The sequence below is a fragment of the Hypomesus nipponensis genome, chromosome 22, assembly GCF_054491055.1.
Source record: "Hypomesus nipponensis isolate SF chromosome 22, ASM5449105v1, whole genome shotgun sequence".
Classification (NCBI taxonomy): Eukaryota; Metazoa; Chordata; class Actinopteri; order Osmeriformes; family Osmeridae; genus Hypomesus; species Hypomesus nipponensis.
In genome coordinates, this window is record NC_140382.1 from 8,904,727 (window position 1) to 8,927,442 (window position 22,716).

At 44.0% G+C, this 22,716-nt stretch overlaps 1 protein-coding gene across 3 annotated transcripts in view; it reads right to left on the reverse strand.

The window, feature by feature from the left end:
- tln1 (talin 1) overlaps positions 1 to 22,716 on the reverse strand; it is a 54,425-nt gene that overhangs the window by 20,708 nt on the left and 11,001 nt on the right. For 2 of the 3 annotated variants that reach the window (XM_084686397.1, XM_084686396.1), the window contains exons 2-33: positions 20,764 to 20,834; positions 17,659 to 17,821; positions 16,789 to 16,886; positions 16,256 to 16,385; positions 15,904 to 16,056; positions 15,426 to 15,568; positions 14,821 to 14,948; positions 14,593 to 14,653; positions 14,101 to 14,205; positions 13,852 to 14,007; positions 13,100 to 13,201; positions 12,525 to 12,601; positions 11,958 to 12,138; positions 11,552 to 11,665; positions 11,195 to 11,303; positions 10,847 to 11,055; positions 10,365 to 10,463; positions 8,077 to 8,244; positions 7,287 to 7,581; positions 6,799 to 6,965; positions 6,441 to 6,569; positions 5,360 to 5,473; positions 5,078 to 5,191; positions 4,465 to 4,599; positions 3,981 to 4,109; positions 3,596 to 3,698; positions 2,920 to 3,128; positions 2,691 to 2,810; positions 2,198 to 2,395; positions 1,908 to 2,047; positions 978 to 1,071; positions 241 to 330 (exon numbers count right to left, since the gene is read on the reverse strand). In XM_084686397.1, coding sequence (XP_084542523.1) covers positions 241 to 330; positions 978 to 1,071; positions 1,908 to 2,047; positions 2,198 to 2,395; positions 2,691 to 2,810; positions 2,920 to 3,128; positions 3,596 to 3,698; positions 3,981 to 4,109; positions 4,465 to 4,599; positions 5,078 to 5,191; positions 5,360 to 5,473; positions 6,441 to 6,569; positions 6,799 to 6,965; positions 7,287 to 7,581; positions 8,077 to 8,244; positions 10,365 to 10,463; positions 10,847 to 11,055; positions 11,195 to 11,303; positions 11,552 to 11,665; positions 11,958 to 12,138; positions 12,525 to 12,601; positions 13,100 to 13,201; positions 13,852 to 14,007; positions 14,101 to 14,205; positions 14,593 to 14,653; positions 14,821 to 14,948; positions 15,426 to 15,568; positions 15,904 to 16,056; positions 16,256 to 16,385; positions 16,789 to 16,886; positions 17,659 to 17,788 — 4,200 coding nt within the window. In that variant the 5' untranslated portion in view covers positions 17,789 to 17,821; positions 20,764 to 20,834. Of the gene's footprint in view, positions 1 to 240; positions 331 to 977; positions 1,072 to 1,907; positions 2,048 to 2,197; positions 2,396 to 2,690; positions 2,811 to 2,919; positions 3,129 to 3,595; positions 3,699 to 3,980; positions 4,110 to 4,464; positions 4,600 to 5,077; positions 5,192 to 5,359; positions 5,474 to 6,440; positions 6,570 to 6,798; positions 6,966 to 7,286; positions 7,582 to 8,076; positions 8,245 to 10,026; positions 10,090 to 10,364; positions 10,464 to 10,846; positions 11,056 to 11,194; positions 11,304 to 11,551; positions 11,666 to 11,957; positions 12,139 to 12,524; positions 12,602 to 13,099; positions 13,202 to 13,851; positions 14,008 to 14,100; positions 14,206 to 14,592; positions 14,654 to 14,820; positions 14,949 to 15,425; positions 15,569 to 15,903; positions 16,057 to 16,255; positions 16,386 to 16,788; positions 16,887 to 17,658; positions 17,822 to 20,763; positions 20,835 to 22,716 lie in introns of all 3 variants that reach the window. The other variant, XM_084686395.1, reaches the window with a different exon arrangement.

Consider the following 22,716-nt stretch of genomic DNA (forward strand, 5'->3'; position numbering starts at 1 on the left):
CTCCACAGAAGAGAAAAAGAGGTAGTTAACAGTGATTAATTGAAGTAGGGTAGAAGCAAGGAGGGAGAAGTTGGGGAGATGGAAGAAATATGAATGGTTTAGGGCACACATCTTAAATAAGCATTGGAGAAGCAGGGAGGGAGATGAGGGTAGTAGGCGGTGGAAGGAGGAGGAGGACGGCAGGAGAGAGGAGTGGGGGGCGAGACAGAGGAAAAATGAGGTGTTTTATGTCTAACTTACCTTGGAGTTTTCCATGACACTGTCGATGCAGTCAAAGTAAGAGAGGTCATTGACGGCTTCGGTTGGGTTCTCTAGCATCCCTCGAACAGTCTGGAGAGATATGGGGCTCAGGTCAACACTCCTCCACATACATGCATTCAAATACATCAATACTGCAGACATATATGCAAACGCATGCAGACACACACACACACCTTTCAGTTACATACTCCGGGTGAAATGGCCATTTGGGAATAACAAATAGAGTATATAGCATCCAATATTTAGCCCTCAAATACTTCCCTTTGCTAGTGACTGTAGTTCTGGTTGATATAGCATCACACTACTCTTATCTATGATCTCCACCATCAAAACTAATATATGTACTTATAACCATTAAAAACAGAAGATTCCACCTGCGGACTACAAAAACTCTACAGAATAATACATTTAAATCATAATTTCAGATTTTTATGAATAGCAGTGAAGGCGTCCTCAGAATCCAACTGGAGAGAACAGCACCAATAACATCAACAGTGAATCCCTCCCCAGCGTCAGGCCAATACTACAAAATATATTCACTGTACACACACACACAACGCCTTAGCAACCACTAACTCAGTAGCCTTCACACATGCAACACATGTTGAGTCATATCTCAACAGTCAAAACTGTTCACACAGACGATACTGTGCAAACAAAAACAACGGCGGGTGGAAAAAGGAGAGAAGGAATTGAAAGGAAGAAGGGGACTGTACCTCTAGTTCCCGGAGAGCGTTGTCGCACTCCTTCTGGCCTGGTGCCTGCTGGGTACACATGGTGATCAGCTGGTTGATGCTGTCTGTGACGGCACTGTGGACGGGGAGGAGGAGAGGCAGACAGAGATACAGAGAGAGAGAGATACAGAGAGAGAGAGATACAAAGAGAGAGAGAGGGAGGGAGGAAGAGATGTAAAAATTACATGAGGGAAAGAGTGAGGGAGTGAGTGAGAGACCCAGTGATGGACCGCATGTGTGATTGTGTGTGTGTGTAAAGGGGAAGAGAGGGATGGAGAGCGACAGCCGCTGTAAATTAGACTTCGCCCACACGCGCTCCAGTGCTCTCTCGCTTGGCATCTCAACAGACCTCTCCACTGTCAAAGTTCTCTCAATCCAAAAAGAACCAGGTGTGGTGGGGACAAGAGTAAAGCACTCGCGCACATGCCAGAAAAACAGCTACTGTATTTTCAGGCACCTTGTTATGTACTGTAATGCTGCCCATACTTAATAGGGTTGGTTTATTGCACATTTGTGTGTGTGTGTGTGTGTGTTTATTATGTAACAGTATGTGATACTGAATCTGTGTGTGGGTGCATGCTTGTGGGTGTACAATGTAAGTGAGTATACTGTCTGTGTTTCTTTTTTGTGAACCCATGCATGGGTGTGTGTGTGTGTACATGTACATGATTTGTGTGTGTGTGTGTATGATACTAGACTAAGAGGTCTAGAGGCATCATGACATAAGTACCATTCATCATCATCGGTGCACCACACAAACATATGCACGCACACTCTGAAAATAGACAGAACTGTACTGGATTTCTATCAAGTTCCAGAACTTAGAACTAGGTATGGTATGGGACCAGGGACTAGTTTCATTAGATGAGCGGAGTTGTGGTGCAATGATCAGGAACTGTTTTAGGTTCTTACCGTGCAGCAGCTGCCAGTTGGTTCTTGAGGTTTGGGGAGTTGGGGTCGGTGGAGAGGACCTTGGAAGCCAACAGGAGCTTACTGGAAGACATGGAAATAGTCTTCAGGTTGGACACCACCTGGGTCTGGTCCTCCTTGGACTGCAGGAGAAGATGGAGGGTAAACAGGGTTAATGGGGTCGATGACATAGGGGAATGTGATGTCACATGATAGGGTTCAGACATGCAGGGGGAAAAGGGATCACTAGTTGTGGGTGTCTCTCTCTCTCCTCCCCCCCACCCCTACACTACCTGTGAGTGGCCCGCCATGTCCACACCAGCTCCCAGGAACTCATTGAAGTCCTGACCGAACTTGCCGGTGGCCTTCGCCAGGTCCTGGGTGGTGCCGCGCGAGGACTGCACCAGCTCATTGGCAGACTGGTTGAGGCCAGCCGCCGCCTGGTTGAGGTTAGCCTGAGCCTCCTGGAAACTCTTCCCGCTGGCTGGGAACTTGGGAGGTAAGAAGGAAGTGATGGAGGAAAGAAGAGAAGAGAGCGAGGGGCAGAAGATTCCAGGAGGGGAGGAGAGAGATGCAGACAGAAGAATAGAGGAGGGGAGAGGAGGGGGAAATTAAAGATCAGAAATTCTTATTTCTAACAGTATTTTGGTGATTAGAGTCAAGGAATAATCTCATCTTTACAAAAATATAAGAATACTTAGTAAAACAGTAAAAATGGTTATATAAATATTTTCACGTCTTACAAAAGCCTTATAGTGTCAGGCGGCAGAACATTAGATGACTTACAGAGTCGGCCAGTAGCCTCTTGCTGGCCTCTCCCACTGTGCGGATGGCGTTGTCCACCTCTCTCTGTCCGGGCAGGCAGTTCACACATCTGTTCAGCGCCTGGGACACAGCCTTGGCCACCTACACACAGATACACACAGACATAGTGCTGTCTATACAGTATATTGTACTGTCTTGCCACCTACCACTACCTCCCATCATCTCTTTCTCTTTCTCCCTCATCGCCTACCTGGGCCAGTCTCTGCTGGCTGTCGGGGTCACCCGGCTTGGCAATGGCCCTCTTCGTCTCCTCGATCAGGTTGGCTGACTTGTCCATGACGTCGCCGGCACAGTCCAGCATGGCTTCACGGGCCTGGGGATCAGCGGTGGTGGCTGCCACGCCCCTCGCCGCGGAGGCCAGGGAACGCAAGGCCTGGGCCACGTCTCTGGCAGCCATACCTGGGAGAGGGTGGGAGGAGAGCAAGAGATGGGAGAGAGAGATGGGAGAGAGAGATGGGAGAGAGAGATGGGAGAGAGAGAAGGGAGAGAGAGATGGGAGAGAGAGATGGGAGAGAGAGATGGGGGAGAGAGATGGGAGAGAGAGGTGAGAGAGAGGTGAGAGAGAGGTGTGAGAGAGGTGAGAGAGAGAGAAAGGCAGTTAGTGGAAAGTAGAATAAGAAAAGTATGGGGAGGGGTAACTAGGGGGTGCTGTTCAGTCATGGGCGCTTCTGTCTGAGCCTGTTGCATCACCCACACACAGCATCTCAAGCAAACTAATCTACATATGCAAGTAATGCCAACAGTAATAAGCTTTATCATATACATACCAGTTTACCTAATAATGACTCATCTAGTGTAGATAAAATATCACTTGATTAAATCCAGACAGGAGTTTAGTGTCCTGCAGTACTGTAATGTAGGGGTACCTGTGTAGTTCTCGTTGCCCTGGGTGGTTTCGCTCAGTAGCTGGGCCATGGCAGAGCTCACAGCCTTGGTATAAGCGCCCAGGTCTTGAGAACACTTCTCCAGCTGAACGAGAACAAACAAAAACCTTCTCGACACTAGCTTATTTACTCTACATTTTCAACTCAATATAAAACTTTAAACAGTCTTCTGTTATATTTGTTGTAAGTTTGAAATTAACTTGTTCCTGGTTAGAGTGACAATACAGTTTGTTTGTTTGTGTGCGTGTGGAAGAAGTATACAGATGGCCATCTGTTTGAGTAGGTGGTACCTCTGGACCTGTTTGAGTGTGTAAGACTCTGAGCCTGTGGGTGTGTATGTGTTTGTGTGCTGGCCATCCTTTCTCACCGTCTCTCCTGGCAGGGGTTTGAGTTTGCCATCGGCAGCAGAGACCTTGGCCTCCTGCATGTCTTTCTCCAGTCCCCTCACCACTGTCAGAGCATTGTCTATCTCCAGAGGGCCACACGCTTCCTGTGCCTGCGCCACAAAACAGGAAGTGATGACAAGAATACGAGCAGTGTGTTGGGGAAAAGGATAGGTACCCCATTTTGAGAGAGGCAGGACATGTTACAAATACAATTAGCTTGGAAGATGGAAGTGAATCAAGTCCAGTTTTTAAGTTTGATAATTTTATGTCTTTGAATGTCTGTATTGCTATAATGCTATATTGGTATAAATAAAATCCAAGCGTAGCCGTTGAACACAATTAAAAGGGGAGGCAACAAATTTCACCTTCACATTGGAATAAGGGTGAACAATCCTAAACCCTGAATAAACCCTAAACACACCCTAGCCCAGTCCCTGCTTGTGATATCAGGGTGGGGTGTGGTACCTTCTGGGAGGCCGTGCGGAGCTCTGCGAGTGCACTGGCCAGGTTCTTGGCACACTGGCTGAGCTGCATAGCAGAGGCCTGGTCACTGATGGTGGGTACTGTCGCTTTGGCAGCGGTCACCATCTTGGCACCGGGCTGAGAGGAAGAGAAAGGTGTTGCTGGTTACTATACATTCTTTCGCAGACAAAGGAAAGTGTGTTTGCGTTATTTTGGTCTACGTGGTGCTGCAAAAGCGACAAGCAAAACACCCAGTGGTGTGCCATATAAAACAGGATTATGGAAGAAATATCCAAGCTTCCTGCTTTTGTGTTTGGTTTCCGCTGGTCTCTTCCTTATAACATGCATCCTTCTATGATACTCAGACACATAGTGTCACTGCACAACTTCAAAAAAAGCTTTACTGAAACAATTACACATACAGTAATGCAAAAACGCCTAAAAGGAAAGTGTCATATTGTAAAAGCAAAACAAAAAAACTGTCTATACTGCACCGTCTGATATGACATGACATGACATGACAGAGCACTTACCTCTTAGAAAGAAAATCTAATGTATCTTATGTATCAACTGAAATTTGTGGCAAGAGCGTTCTTTGTGGCAAACACCAACTGACCTGGAGGAAGTTCTGGCTGGCCCCAATGAGGGAGAGCTGGGCACTGGGGCTGTCTGGCTGGGATTGGCTACCACGTACCCCCTGGACCAACTGTGGGATCTGGTCTGCCACCACCTTACACACACACACAAACACACACAGTGAGTCTATAGAGACACATGCTTTCTCACAGTGTATTGTATGGAGGTGTGACACTAGCAACATCAGCTAGTATGAAACCAATGCTTAAAAGAGAAACAAGGAAGTGAGAGGGATGTTGCCATGGCATCGGGTCTCTCTTACCTTGCAGCTCTGTACAAGCTGTTGCTGGGCAGCTGGGTTCTTATTGGAGGAGGCAGCGTGCTGGGCAGCGGCGATGGTTTGAGTGGCAGCTGCTGCTGCCTGCTTGGCTGCATTCTGACAAAAAAACAAAAATGGTTATTTATGTTAGATACAAATCTTGAGGCTCTGTAAACAGCACATGCGCTAACTGGATGCACGCTTGAAGCTAATCTGCTCATTTGAGCACAGACCAAAATTGGCTCAGAATTCTCAAGATTATGCTAACTTCTATAAAGCAAACATCCTGATGTGATTTAATATCTGTGCATTTGTTAATGTTTGTTTAAGCATGCTCACAAGCAGCAAGAGGTAATGACGCTTGGTGTTTCACACAAACACATTGTGTGACCGTGACAAAATTGACAAAAAAAGCTTTCAGACGCGTTGCTCTACGCGCCTATGCCTATGACACGTCTTAACTACTTATTGCTATAGGGGAACTTCCAGATACAAAGCTGTTCTTGTGGATCTGCAGTACTATTAAACATGAGGCAGTATTAATGCTAGCCACAGGGCAACACAAATAGGTGAATTTATAACACCAAAACATTTGATTATTGTGCTCTTTACCATGTTTTTTGATAGTTCTTTTTTTTTGGGGGGGGGGGAGCTTACTGTAATGTGAGTAGGCGGACTTTATTAGCTCTCAGTATGGTTGAATAGGGAGCTCTCAAGCTCACCAGTAAATCTGCTGCAGATGTTCAAATATTCCCTACTCGTTTTAGCCTCTAGTCTCAACTTGTTTGTCTGGGTACAGGGCTGCCAATTTTTCAAAAGACCTTGGAGCTAGCTTTTGCGGGTATTCGCACGTCTGTGTTGCTTCACTCCGTGTGCCTGCGGTTCGTCCATTACCGTTTACAAAATTAGCAGCACTACTTGGTTGGCGTTGCCTTCTCAGCGTGAGAAATACAAGGTTTGGCATGAGGGCGTGTGAACTGTGTGTGTCTCACAGCCAATACGTGAGAGTCGGAAGCCCTGCGGGTATTCTCTTTCCCCATGACAAACAGGCACACACCACAATTCTCCTAATCTTCCTGCTCACCTCAAGTTTGTTCACAAGTCTCTTTTTGATGGCGTTCTGTGCGGCGGCATTAGTGGCCATGCGTAGCCCCTCAGCAGCCTCGCGTAGCTTCTGCTGCTGCTCCTCGCTGTCTGGGTTCGCAGCAGCGCCCTGAGAACACGTACAAACACTCACAGCTTGGAAACAGATCTGGAGGTACATCATTTATAAACGCTAGGAAAGGCCTTACACAACTTCACCATTCAAATCTTACTGCTCCACATAGACAGACACAGTTCCTAAAATCAAGGCCTCAGTGCCAATACTACGTTCATTAATCTTAGAAGTTGGATGGAGGGAATAGATGGGGGGGGGGGGGGGCTGTAGCTCAGTGTCAGACCTTGGCAGCCTCCACCATCTTTGCAGTGGCATCGGCCAACAGTTTGGCAGCGGACAGCAGCTTGCGAGAGTTCTCCAGGTCCGACTCGCCCTCGGCATCCATCTTGATGGCATTGACCAGGTCAGAGGTGGCCTGGGCCAGGATACGGGCCTGCCTCACCATCTCACCTGAAAGAGGGTGGGAGGGAAGGGGAAAGAGGGGGAGAAATAGATGTTAACAGGCATAATAGAGGAAAAGAGAAGGGCAGTGGAAAAGAAGAGAATCGAAAAGGGGGGTGTTAAGGAATAGAGTGGGAATAATGGAGAAGGAAAAGAGCAAGATCTTAATCCATATTTGGTTTTAATGGTGCAAGAGCAAAAGTAGAAAGGATCCAACAAGGAAATTCTAATTGAATGCATACATTTCCCTACATTAGGTATAATAACTAATCACTAGTTGGAGGTTGACCCCCACAACAAAACATTGACCCGTTTGGCCCCCACACCCACCAGCATCTCCCATGGAGCTGAAGATGTTCTCCGTCACGTCTAAGATGCGGTCGGTGGCTTCGCCATGGGGTCCGATTGGCTGGCTGCCAGAGGCATACTGCTTAATGTGCTGCAGTAGGTCGTTGAGGGCGTGCGTCACACCAGTTGCGGCGGCGCCAACCTGCTTCAAGAGCTGCTCATCGCTGGTGGCACCTTGCGAAGCCTCCACGCAGCCCTCGACCGACTTGGCTACCAGCTTCCCCGCCTCAATCAACTGCTCCTGGCACACCGGCGAGCTAATGGTGGGTGCTACCACCTGAGGGGAAAGGTTGGAAAGGGGGGGGGAGGAGCACAGGTAAAAGATGGAGAGAGATGTCAGGGTCTGGTTAGAAGTATGATTTGTATGATGATGACAACTTAGTCTGTGTGTATGATTGGAATTCCTCAAAGTATTAATTTAACTGCAAAACATGTGCTAAACCAGGGGTAGGCAACCCTGGTCCTAGAGAGCCGCTGTCCTGCATGTTTTAGATGTTTCCCTGCTCCAGCACACCTGATTCAAATGAATGGGTCGTTATCAAGCTCTGTGGAAGCCTGGTAATGACCATTCATTTGTATCAGGTGTGCTGGTGCAGGGAAACATCTAAAACATGCAGGACAGCGGCTCTCTAGGACCAGGGTTGCCTACCCCTGTGCTAAACTAAGTAAGATCACCATCAACAATAAACAAAAAGGCAGAAGTCATATTGCACACAGATTTTCAACTTATAGTGTAACAAAATACAGAATGATTTAGTTAATGATCACTCACACGAGTGCAGGCAACCAGCTGGGAGGTGGAGAGGGCACACTGGGTCGCGGCGGCAATGACACGGTTCTGGAGGGCCGAGTCCTCCGTCTTCTGGGCCACGTTCTTGGCCTTCAGTACTAGCGCAGCAGCGGCATTAGCCACAGCCTTCGCCAGCTGCATCAGCATGTCCTGGAAACCAATTAAGCACACTGGTAAACACCTGTTTTTGCATCCCATTAACGTACAGTAGGTAGCCTTATTATTAGTCAACCCCAAACCTAAAAGGAAGAAAATTATGTTGACAGTTAGTGTAAAAAAGAAAAAGAATTTCCAGAATTACATGGTCTAAATTGTTTGAAAAATTCTAGAAATTAAATTGTGTAAATTAAGAATATTGCACCAATTTTCGGGAAAACTGCCACTACAAAGGATAGAAAGGGTGTTGAATACACTTTTCATTTCATGCAATTCAAATATACCACAGCCCTGCAGATCAAGATTTCACAGGTTCTAGTCCCCCTCCGTGTGTCGCTAGGATCAAAGCATCTGCTATAAGAATATATGACATCACCCCAGCAGCTAGCACACAGGTAAACAGGAGGGTCGTATTGGAGACTCTTCTATCAATACATCGCTCTCTATTTAACTTCCCAAAATTATTTCACCCACAGAAGGGGAAAGAGTTTAACTCAAGTCAAGCTCTGTATTGCATGGATCAGAGTTGGGTACTAACTAATTCTATCTAATTTAAAACTGGACTTGCCATTAGTTTGGGCCTGAGTAACAAAGAGGTAGAAATGCCTTAAAACATGTGCAACTGTTTAAATCCTGATATCAGATATTTCTTAACGGAGGAAAACTGATGCATGTGCTGCCAGACGTGTTATGTCAGCACAGTAGCATTTTCCCCCTGGAAGAAAAAGTGACGAGGGGCCTTGCTAGGTGTGTGAAACATGATCCTAGCAGGCTGGAGAGACCCTGGCTGTTATCACACTGCCCTGCCAGACAGCCAGGCCACGCTGTTACACACACACACACACGCAGGCACACAGAACACATGGAAGTCATTGACATGGGGAAAGAAAGGCCTTTAAAAGCTGCTCCAGAGAAGCCACTATACAGGATCTGTGCTCGCTGTCCAAATGCTAAGGTACAATATGGAACACAGCTCTGGACATTCTAAATCAAACATTTTGTGTGAGGGTGTTTCTAGATGGAGAGGGGGTCTGGAAGCTTCCTCGGCTATATCATTATTGTAGGGAAGTTTAGCAGAGGAGGGGGGCGGAGGGAACAAGAGGGCTTATGTCACTTTCTGAAGTCAAGCAACATTCCACAGTCACTTACTGTGTGAGACCTATCTATCTTGTCTGGGACATATTCTCAGTGTCCCCAAGCTCACTCACTGGGCTCTAACAGTGTGCCACGTCGCTGTATTGTTAATGAACGAGGAATAATATTGAGAGGTCATCACCTTTAATATCAACTACATGTCTTCAATATGGTCCACAGAAGGATATCATTTTGTTGTATTGCGTATTTAATGTTACAATTTTACTGCTGCCAAAGCATTGTTTCAGCTTAGTAGAAAGACCCCAAAACCCTTTACTTCATGATATGGAACAAACAGCACCACTTTGAACCTTGGCTCAAACGAGAACCCCATAACACTAATGGTGTACCCTTTATTGACGATACATAGTTCTTTTGGTATCTGATAATACTTGCAGGTCGTAAAACTGACCAAGTTCTCAAAACAGGACTGTTTCAATTTCATGACACAAGGAGAAACCAGATGCAACTGCTATTGATTTCTGAAATGCAAATCATTTGACAGCGAGTTGAAAAAAAGGAGACTGTTTCTGAGATTGCATAGGCACAATTATGATCCCCATCATTTGATGTTGAATTACACAGTAGTATGATTGGCCAGTGAGACTGATTTGCTTGTGTTTTCGAGGACAAGTTTGTTACCATCACTTGACAATAAGGGGGGACGTTCCACATGGCACCCCTGAAAGATCCTTTACCTGAAAACTGAATGACGCAGTCATAAAAGATAAGGTTATAGTATTTGACGGCCAGGTAGTCTTATACAGATAAGTTAGTCCACAACAACTGTGATTTTTTGGGGGGGTATGAAGGCCTTGTTCATTTAGAATATGAACAGTCATTAGGCTACGTATTTCCACCAAGTCTGAATAAGACAAATATACATCAGGTCTGATTGTGTTCATTAGAATCACCATAGCCAAACTGTTTAGTCTGGGCTGGTTCACTCTGGGTGCGGTTATGGTTGGTGGGGTTACTACCTGGAAGTGAGGGTTTGCATCTGTTTCACCGATGTGAGAAAGCAGCTCGCCGCTGGCCTGGCCTACATTGCCTGCAGCCTGCAGAAGGTTCTGGCGGGGCTGATTGGGGGGAAAAAAAGACAACAAAAACACAGGTCACATGATAGGTCACATGACAGAACAACATTGGCAGCTAACGGTTCTTTAATGAGCGGTGAATACCTTTGTTATTTCCTATGTGTCTGTTACTTTAATTCAAATATTATATAGAGTAGAAACATTGTATACATATAGCTAACAGGGTAACTACAAAACTATTTTGTTAAGTGACTACTTAAATTAAAATTCTTACCCAAAGCAATCCATTCATGAAATGCAATGTAAAAACCAAGAACATATGACCACATATGAACACTTTTACTATACAACTTGGAATATCGAATACCTGATAAATATATCTGCAACCAACACTACTTCATTTCCCTTCATCCTCTTGACCCTACCTCAGTATTGGCCGGCTGTGCCGTCTTGAGCATGTCGGACACGGCGAATGCCAGGTTCTTGGCGGCGCCCAGGAGCTGCTGTCCATTGCCGCCCTCATCTTCCATGAGCGCGGCCAGCAGCTTGACACCCTTAGACATCTCTGTCAGGTTGGAGGAGATGGTGGTGACAGCGCAGCCCACTGCCGTGTAGTCAGTCTCCGCTGGATCACCTGGAATAATGGGGCGAAAATGACAATAACACTAAATGCTACTTTCCCCTTTCTTCAAAAGGAGATTGAGCAGTTTCACCACTAGACGTCTAAGGTTCTAGAGTCCAAGACTGTGCTGGCCATGCTGGGCTGTCCGCACCTGCAGTGAGGTTGACCATGGAGGCTGTTCCTGCAGTAATGGCGTCCACCTGGGAGTGGATCTCATGTTTGGACTCGTCCATCTTGTTCTTTCGCCAGGCTTGGGAGGCCTGGTCATGGGGAGGACCCGGTAACAGTTTAAAACAACACTCAGCTTGAAGCTAAATTTACATTTTGCCATTTGGATTGGTCTTCTTAAAGTTAGCAGCAGTTGAACAAAATGCTGTTTGTGTGTATGATTGGAATTCCTCAAAGTATTCATTTAACTGCAAAACATGTGCTAAACTAAGTACGATCACCATCAACAATAAACACAAAGGCAGAAGTCATATTGCACACAGATTTTCAATTGTCTTACCGCGTCCGTGCCCAACGGAGGCAAGGCATCCAACTCATCCAGCGAGGCCTGGGCAGCCTGCACTGCCTGCATGCTGGAATTGATGGTGCCAGTTAGGGCCTGCTGGGCTGACGTCTGCAGGGGAGGGAGACAGAATTACAGAAACTATCCTAAAATACGGATACATTTCACAATATACATTTTCTTCTATGCTATTTCATACTCAATTTTCAGCTATCGTATTAATTACAGCACAACCATATGGAAGACCTCTTTTATTTCCACGTGATGCGACTTTCCTTAGAAACCGAGCCTTCAAATGGTACGTACATGACAGTCCTACTGTATTTCTGGACTAACCAGCTACAGCAACGACATCTAGCCTCATATGCTGGCATTGACTTTATCTTGTGACATTAGGTCTCACCAGCGGGGGCATGTGTCCCCGGTGCATCTGTCCACTGGTGATGTGCTGCTTGGCCTGAGGCATGGAGCCCATCTGGAAGCTCTCTGGGCCCCCGGCTCCCGAGCGCATGATGGCGGGCAGGGCCACAGAGCCTGTTTCTACCTTCACCACCTTGTTGAACTGTTGCTGTAACACTGTGGACCTGGGGGGGGGGAGGAGGGCCGGGGTGGAAGGGGAAAGGATAGGGTAATGGAGAGAAGGGTAGATGGAGCGGAGGGAAAATATCAAGCAACTAATACGATACTGTGCTTTATGGACCATCAAACTATTGAAATGGATACAAATAAGGATTAAAGCAACACAGTTCAGAAGCAGATTATAAACATACCAAACATGACAAAATAGCAAGCCCCTAAAAAATTGCATACACGCCCTACAAACAAGAATGTAGCCAGTGACTGGGCTGACTTCACTCCATTCCACACACTGATATCACTGAATACACACCCACGGACAGGAAGCTATGCTACCGGATGACAAATATCAGACACACACAAACACACACTGCCGCAGAACAGCTGCACTCACTTTTTGGGCGACACAGAGTCCTCCAACATAGTGGACTCCTCATCTCCCTCTAAGCCAAAGTGGTCTTTGCTCTTTTTCTGAGGAAGGACAGGAAATGAGATATTTAGGTTTATGTAGTAGTTCAACTGGTCACTGAACATTAAAAGTACTCACCAAGGGTTAGTCATTGAATCTACAGTTCAAGATCTTTTAGAAGTTCAAAGGGACATTTTGGAATCTTATCGCTGGATCTTTAGAAGGTTACAATTTCTTGGAGAGCACATTTCACTTTCAGTATGGTGTCTGTGATGTGCTTAACTTAGAAAACACAGCATGTATTGTTTATGGACTGTACATTCAGTATTTCCATGAAGCTCTGCTATTTCCATGCAGGATAAAAAAAATATGTGAGGGTGCAAGATCTGTGTCTGTCCCTCCCTACAGAAGTTACACAAAGGCCCCTGCAGACCCCACTTATGCCACATAAAGAGGACCCATCACTAGACAATAACTCATTGTCCTAATATAGTAAAGCCTACCTAGACCACAACCAGCTTCATGAGTCAAACAACATTTGGTGTGACTTGCACGTTTACCTTTTTAAGGATAATGTCAATATAGCCGGCAATCAGCTGGGCAATTTGTTCTCCTTCAGTGGTTTGGACAGAGTAGTAGCCATCTTGATAGTCCCCAAAATCCTACAGCAGGATGAATTAATTTATGAGTTGTAACAAAATCATCAAAGCCTGCCGAACACTGCTTTAATTCTTATTTTTTAAGCATTCAAAATATTCAGAATGAACAAAGAAAGCAAAAAATGCAAAAACTACATGAAAAATAAATATGAAACAATAAGAACAAATATTTATGTTGTTGTCATTATTCATCCTTTTTTTGAGATTAACAATGTTGCTCATGTTTCCCATCTATATGTACTAGTAATATAATACAGTGGTGCTTTGCCTTAGTGCTACTTTACTAGTCTCATCACTGAGTTCACCAAAAGAGTACAAATATTCAGAGGAAGTGACAGTACACATCTCTCTATGCCCATTTGAATTCAGACAACATCAACTTAAACTGTATTGCGGTTAGGACAAACATCATCAACATGGTCAGAAAAGATAAACATGTTTAGTTGGAATGTCCCTGTGGCATGTAGAATGCAGCGTCAAGGGTCAAAACTACAGCCTAGTAAATATTCTATGGTTATTCCAAGTAGTACAACATACTGGCCACTAACACGCTAGTACACAGTACAGTGTGCTGAGGTGGGAACTATCAGGACAGCTGATTACCAGCAGTTATACAGAGTTTTAAGTGGGTCAAGGTGAGAAAGATGACCTACCAGGGTGAAGCTCTTGGGTGAGGCAGCCCAGCGCTTGATGTTGGTCAGGTTCCACTCCTGGATCACTTCCTTGGTCTTCTCGTCCACCCTCATCACACACTCCTTGGTGATGCCCAGCAGACGAGGTACCAGTTTGTTCTTGCCCTTCATCTTCTCCTGCAGAAGAGAGATTGTCCACATAAACGATTAAAGGCCAATGCACACAAAATGACAATAAATCACTTTACATCTCGGGAGATCTTACTTTACCTTGACTAAGAAGAAAGACACTCCATAGGTCTTGAGAGACCGGGCCAGTTTGACATAGCTGACTTTAGCCTCTATTTCTGTCATGTTTTGGTAGTTCTTGTGTGCCTGTAGAGAGAGGAAAAAGAAAGTATTCCCAATAATCAAAGGCTAGATTCTTTACAACAAGTGATATAAAACAAGGTATAATAAATCCACATGAATAAGGTTGGTATTATGTGCAACAATAAGCTCAAAGTCAGCCTCGTTTTACTTATCATGCATATTTTGATAAAAATTATAAAGGTGGCAGACAGAGAAGCAGGCCTTTGTTATTATTTTACATTATAACAAACCCCCGCTGAAAGGACTACCATATTTTCAGACCCAAATGACTTATATTTGCCTGGCCTTGGATCAGGGCCAGAGCAGATTAAGTATGACTGACCTGACATTGACCCCCCTCACATGGGGCTGAGGGTCTACAGGCTGTACTGGCCAACTGTAAAGCCTTACCTGGAAGATTCTTTTCTCGCCCTTGTTTTTGATGTACTCCTTAGGGAGGAACTCCTTCAGACTGAAAGTAGGGATGAATAGGACAAAAGGGCGAGGTTATTATTAAATATAAAATTTTCCAAAGAAGAAGAAAAAAAGAGTTGATGAGCAAAAACTACATCTTTGCAATTCTTCCAACAAGATACTGTTTATAAACCTGTTTGATGTTTTGATCAAATAGGTTCTTACTCTAAAAATCCTGGTTTGTGCTTTGTCTCGTTGTGGTCACCAAACTGGATTTGACACTGGTAACCAGCAAAGTCGCAGGCCTTTTCAAAAGAGACAGGATGGGAGCCATTCAGAATGTCGTCACGTGCCTGCACAGGGATAAAAAGGCACAATCACGTCATTATTTGCGGGTCTCTCCATTTTACAAGCAAAACATGACAAAATAAATTATGAATCAAGAGAGAACACAGGATTTTCAACAGAGCCAGCAGAAAGAAAAAGGGTGGAGAACAGCATGACTGGATACTGGTGGAGTTTCCCTTTGGTTTCTGAGTAACTTCCAATGAAAATAGACAATTAAATATAGCTTCATGCTGCAATGGCGGGTTCCTCCGTAAAATTGCAAATAATTTGTTAATTGACACAGTTAAAGGATAGAAGGAGAGAGAGGGGGGGAGTCGCGGAGCAGGAGTGTTATGGATACAAGGTGTCAGCGGTTGTTCACAGGTGTAGAAGCATCAGCCTGAGTTCTGAGTCTGTGGTTGCGTTTACCTGGACGTAGAGCAGGTAGAGCTGTGGTTGTGTTTACCTGGACGTAGAGCAGGTAGAGCTGTGGTTGTGTTTACCTGGACGTAGAGCAGGTTGAGCTGAACGGGGTCTCTGGAGTCCACATTCTGATCTGAGTAGAAGAACTTCCTCCTGAGAAGCAGCATTTCAGTCTCCTCCACGCCCTGCTCCCTCAGGGTACGCCCGTGGTCCAGCCAGTTCACTGATAACAGCAGTTGGACAGTCAGTTATACAGTGATACAGTCAGTCAATCACTACACCACTGTCAATCAGTCAGCAGTTGGACAGTCAGTTATACAGTGATACAGTCAGTCAGTCAATCACTACACCACTGTCAATCAATGAATACTCACAATCAATACATTTGTATTATTGTGCAGTATGGCTGCATATTATTGTTAAGCAATGTCAAATACTTGACACAATGTAATTTATGTCAACAGATGACAGTTCAGGATTTTGTGAGCTGCAAGGATAAAAGATGCCTTATCCTGTTGAGGAGAAGCCTTTGAGTGAACGTGTTACTATGCGTCTTACATTCATCATCTGTGTGAAGTTTCTGCTTTAGTTTCTCCATCTTCTTGTCATCTCGGAGGAGGGTTTTGTCCCTCTTCAGAGTGCCTGTGGTCTCCTCCTTCTTCTCCTCACCAAGGTCATGAACCAATGAGTACTCGTCGTAATTTGTGATACCTGAATAAAATGGATTGTCAGGGAGGCAGTTGACAACTCTCGACAAAGAAAACACTTTTCATCATCAACTACATCAGGTGTACCGTACTTTAGTTAGTTAAGTAGTCAACCAACTCACAATAGCATACTACCACAACTAAGAGATTGTGACTGTGTTAGCTAGCTAGTGACGAGGATACTGCCATACATCCAGACTTACCTATCCTGGCACAGATGGTCATAAGCATGTCGCTGACAATCTTGGAGTCGTCCACCATGACGGTTTTCACTGTCCCGTCCAGCATGCGGATCTTCAGTGGCCTCTGCTTCTTCTTGTATTCCAGAGTGTCCTGACAAAGAAAATATACAAGGTTAGACATTCACCTCAGCAATTTAAGATACCTCGCTAAATCTGACTGTTGGCCATTGCATTCACTGGCAGTCGATTTCAAATTAGACTGCATACAATTTGTCATTTGATTTTGCTACTAAAATCATCACGGCACATATCTAAATACCGCTGTGTGCCACACACTCTGGTGTAGAATAACTTTGAACATGCCAAGTTCACATACAGCCCTGCAGACTACTAATCCAAACATGTATGGCCCTTAGAAAAAAGGTAGGTGACAAGTACTTCAGTACTGGTTATGTTGTATTGGGTGAAAAAGACTACAAGGATATGAAACTACTTAGGAGTGTTGGGATTCATATTGGTGGGCAACATAAACTGGTCAACGGGAAGTCACTCACTCCATTCCTCAACATGTAGTAGTCCAGGGCTTTGCCTGCCTCCAGCCAGATGCCCTTCTTTGGGTCCTCGTCCGACAAGAACAGGCCATAGTCATTGGCTGCAGAAGGAGAGCAAAAAAGCCTGTCAGAGGCTGTGTGTGTGTATGCATCCATGTAAGCTATACCAACCTTTATTGGACAGATGTATTAAAAACAATCTCGAAAGCATGAGGCAACCACTGAGAGCAACAATGGTGTCAACAACTAACAGCTGTAGTGCTTTACCTTGATCCACATTAGAAAGAATGTAACAGCATGTGGCGTTATATATATAATGCCTATAGCTTGCACCCCAGAGCTGCATAGGTCTCTGCCATTTAAGCTGCTGAACATTCCATATTAGCTGTTAATGTTGGCCAGCTCTGTCCTCTCTCGCTCATGCTCCCTCTAGCTCTTTCTGGCTCAGTCTTTCTCCCCCCTGCTTTAAGTGGAAAATTACTTACAGGTTGGGACAAGTAAAGAAGAGACTATCCACAGAGCACACGTTTAGAAAGACTTGTGTAACTTTTATGGTTGTTTGCAATTGCAAAATTCCAATTGGACCTGGTGCATATGACCCAATTGCACTTAGGGAGGGAAATCAATTGGCTGGGGACAATGACAGGACACAAGAAGAAGGCGTTTTTGTATGAGGAAAGATGGGTGTGGATGCACAGGCTTTCCCAATTTCAGATTTCAAAATGTTTTTGTCACGGTTGTTAGACTACCAATGAATCATCACGGAACATATACGGTTTGTTTACACCCGGTCGGCAAACTGACAAATACATCGTCTATCGACGATAGAAGCCGTGAAAGGAACATTATTTGTGTGTGCAGCTCACTACTCACGCTGGCCCAGCTGTGCCTCCGGTACTCTCTCCCTGATGATGCGGCATGCGTCGTACACCATGGTGGAGGGCTCAAACTGCATAGTCTTCACCACGTTCCCCACGCCGATCTTCAATGACAGTGCCACCATGACTGCCGTTCTCTGATTCCACCGCTGTTACACCTGCCGTCAGAACAGGAGCCGGATGGTTTGTTTGGCGTGTACCCATAACCGTGTAAATATACCACAGTATGATGTTACATGCCATTTTAAAACAGTTCTTTGAAAATGCATGACTTAATGACTGAGGAAAGGGAAGCAGGAATCAGGATACTTTCAACACTAGTTTCTGTGAAATCATTTTATTAGGAGAGGCAAATGGAAAGTGTCTTTTTTCACCTTCTGTACTGTGCAAGAAACTGAAAGGTAATATTCAAACTGATGGGGAAATGGGAGAAGAGGGCCATGGTGTTAAGCAGCCAAGTCGAATCTTTCAGACAGTAAGCTACTTCCTCCTTTCTGAGGGGAATTATAGCATCTACACTTAAGTCTCCATGACAAGCCTAGAAATGGGGAACTCAATTCAAAAGTCCAAAAATGAAGTTAACATGCATGAAAATTGCAGACGTTTAGCAGAAGTGTGACTTCTGCTCTTTCAAAAGTGCACATTTCCACATACTGACCAATGGTTCAAGAGTCATGTTGAGTGAGTAGTGTTATTCTGAAGTTACTCTACAACACATGGAACATACTTGCCACAGGGTTAAACAATAGTTTTTGCTGTGAAATATTTTGCCCGACAGCCAGATCATTCCAGGGATGGCTCTGCTGAGGTTGCCTAGTAATGTGTGTTGATGCCAGTGAATGTAGCAGAACATTCATCACATCATGACAAAATTATTACAGATCTCCTAACATGCTTGTAACTTGTATGCTGTCCATTTCCTAACATTTCTAAAGCCAGGAGTTCAATAATATACCATTAATATTTGGGATTTTTGAGTTAATTTGAAAATGACTTGGGGGTTGGAGCTGTGTGCAAGGCTACCACTGTTCATCAACACACTAATCCATTCTCTACAGATCCAGCCAAAACACAATTTATTCCCAGTGACACTTTAATGTCCCTTCTCCATCTGTGGGTTCCCTGGGATTCCAAAGACATTCTTCAGAGGAATTCAACTTTAAGGCTTGTAAATCCTGACTATGTTTAACAGGATACACCAGGCTCATCCCAGATGTATACTTGTTTGCATCATTATAGACATCTACTGACAATGGCCACTGTCTTGAAGTCTCTGCATCTTGGAGATGACTCATTGCACAAGTTTATAAAAGAAGTCAGCTATACTTCCAATAGCTTTGTCGATACACTGGAAAGTGCTGTAGACATCACCTGTGTTTGACACAGGAGGTTCTACGACATAGAAAACCTGTCATGGAAAGTACAAAAATTTGACAACCCCAAATTCTCAGATTCAAAGAGATACACAAATATCATGGAAGGCGAAATATTTCCAAAGAGGATTCTGTAAAATCTTTACATAGCACAGTTTACTGGGATATCAAATTCATAAGGAAACAGGTCAATTTGCCGCAATATTTGGTGCAACTTTTGTTGAACGGGTGGCTAGATTTGTAGGCCCTCATTGACAACTCTCTGGTCCTATATGGGCCTGGAAGAAAATCAAATTCATTGGTCAGTGACCTTTACCTCAAAGAAAAAAATGTATTTGTTCGTCTCATGAAGACTTCCAGTGAAATTAAATGAAAATACAAACATAAAATCTGTCCAGGAACTGAAAGATAACTAGGGAGGATGTTTTTGATATCATCCAAAGTATTCAAATTCAGACACAGCCTTCACTTTACCTTTCAAAGAGTATTTTTGCTTTCTATGAAAGTAAATTGTGTGCCTATTTCTGTCTGTGCTCAACACAACTTGTGAACATGTGATGACTAAGGAAACTGTCCACCAAAAGACATCAAGCGATCACTAGATCACAATATTGCTGGTTGCTTCAAAAAGATTTAGGACAGAGTGCTCAAAAAAGAAACAAAGTGCTTTGGCTACAAAACAACAATGCTTTTGAGAACAAAACTAAGCCACCAATAGCATGTCTTAGCGGCACACCGATACTAATATTTTGATTATAAAGGGCCAACACATTCCTTTACAGAGTCAACATCCACTTACCCCTGGAAAGCCCAAACTCACCTCTAAATCATAAATGAACTATATAGTAACTACAGAACAGTTCTTATGTAACTATAACACTGTTATATATTGCTACCAAGTCCTGGATATTTAAATTATCCCTTGGTTGGATTTGGGTGTAACATGTTTTAGTCAAAGCATGAGTAATCAGACTTCTGTATTTCATCATTGAAGAATCATGTTCTTTGTGGGTAAGAAGTCTGAGTGTATTAGTTATCCAAAGGTTACACTGACAAAGGTCACTAGATCTGTGAATAGAAGGTCAGCAGTTCAAATTCAAATGGACACTATTCTGACATGACCTTAACTGGCTATGTAGCTAGTGTTTAATATGAATTATTATTGATAGCTCATATATTGGAACCGGACATTGTTGCTTCTGCTTGTGAAAGTCACTACTGTTTGTGAATGGATAGAAATGGCCTAAAGAAGAGGAAAAGTCACCAAGACTTGGAGAGGGGTGTCCCGTGGGTAGGTTTTTTCCTCACAGCTGTTTGTTTTTCTCCACCTCTAACTTACTGAATGGACCCTTGACAGTGCCAATTATGCCTCAAACATTTAGCGCTAATGACACGCTAGTGCTCTTATGCGTAAACAAGTTCTCACTTGACTACATTGACAGGCTGTAAGTTTAAACTTAAGAAGTCCATCAGCATTAAAAAGTGATAGAATATCCTGCTCTTAATCTTAGCCTGCTGTGCTAAAAAGGAGTCCCTGCTGTCCAAGCTACGAAAGTCTTCTCTAGGTCACTCCAAACTGGTATACGAGTAAATACAGATTGATGAAATGAGTCCAGTTTTCTTAAGATCCAAAGTCTCCACAGTTTTCTTTTAGGAATGCATGTGCTGCTGGGAGATCCACAAGCAAAGGGAAGAAAGGGGGTGGAGGAGAAGCAGCACTGTCCTACCTGATAGAAACTCGTCTCAGTGGGAGATGTCCTCCCAGTCAGATGTGGCACTCTGGATTTCCTCTCCTCGGCTGCAGGTTAACAAAGAAGGCAGTTGGCGTGAGTGAAAAGTTTTGGTCGGAATGATTTCATATACTCAGTACAATTAAATACTGTACAATACAGCGTACGGTACATGCTTCATGAAGGATGTTCTCAATGAACACAAATATAATCAAGATTGCACAACAACCCCTGCAACTATGTTCATGAATCCTGTCATAATCTTAGTCTTCTTGTAGTGCTCTATTCACAGTCAGTGAGCATACAACTCTGCCCAAAGTCTACTTTGATCACTGTCAGTATCTTTCTGAAGGCATCACACTAAATGACTGCTTGCCTCTCCAGGTCAGATTTGAGCTCTGTGCATCTGATGTTGATATTATCAGTAATAGGGATAACTCATTAAGCCAGTAGGCATACCAATACTGTATACTTCAGTGTTCATCTTATTTAGGACTGCCCACATTTTATGGCCAACTGTATGAAGGACAAGGCTAAATGAAAAGCCTAACTGGTTAGAACTACACATTTTCTTCTTTGTAATTATATAAAATGTTCTGCAAATAAAGCTGTCAAGAGCCATGTTAAGACAACAAAATCCCTGTTGACGGTGCACCTATTAGTGTAATCTCTGTCTTGAGGCCTTAGAAGGCTGGTAAAGGAATCAACAGGTCTCAGATCCTCTAGCTAGCAGTGTAACCTCAAGCTTGTAGACCACTCACTTCCTGGAGGGAGTGGCTGTGTGTGTGTGCGTACGTCAGCTGTCCCAGTCAAGACATAGCCCCTCCCAGGGAGTGACACACGCACATGGTACGCCCTCTGACTCTTCTGTTTGGACTATTCCCTTCTCTCTTTCTCGCTTATTTTCTGGACCCCTCAGCATCGTCCACTCCCATTCTCCTTGACTCTGCCAAACACAACATCAACTTCTTGCTAGAGCCCTTTCAATCTTCAACAAATCTTTTTTTGGTTGTCTCTCAACGCGACCTCCTGATACCATAAACTGCTGATTGCCATTAATTATTTTAGTTTGTCAGTATCATTCAACCCATCATAGATGAAATAACATCTCAATCGAGCTACATCCTGCTAATGTCCTCAGCTATTTCTGTTTGAGTGAGTCTAGGCGATTCATGTGTCAGGAGCTTCATTACCAGGCAAGCTGCAACTCACTCTGTCTGGAATGCTACAGAGTTGTAACTAGCTCCCCCTCGCTACTTCAGCATGTTGTGATGTCATTTCCTGTTTCAAAAGCCCTCCAATGCCATAAAAGGGAATTTGTTTGCCGTCTGCAGGCTTAAAGAACACACGACTTTCCTCCAGCAGGATCTTAGTATCCTGTGCAATTAGTTAGTAGTGAAGGAAGGGAGGGTTTGTTTAGCTTTTTAGAAAGATGTGAAAGTACCGTATGAAAGTAAGCAATTGTGTATTCAGAACTGTGGTTGAGCACCAGATATTACAAAGTGGATAGAAGCTATTTTAATGAAGGATTAACTTTTGAGGACTGCTATTGTAAGTAATGAGGGAAAGGCACATGGTGAAGTTAAATAATACAATCCCAGACATTTAAATTTGATAGAACCTTAGTGATGTCAATGAAGACCACTCTAAGATTACTTTGATTCAGTTCAAAGTAAACCAGATCATTGATCTATCCAGCGCAACATAAACTTTTGGGGTTCCGTTTGGCTTACCGAGGTCTTTGAAATTTTGATTCCTGTTGTTTTTCATAAAAGGCGGCTGATGTATGCAGCAGCTATCTGGAGCTTGTCTATGTCCGAGTTCATAAAACATGCCACACCCTTTCTGAGAATAGGAAGTCCTTAACCAGAGCAACAATTACTTCTGCACTTCCGTTGAAGGGTTCAGTTGAGTGTACATTAAAACAATACAACAACCGTGTATCAGTTT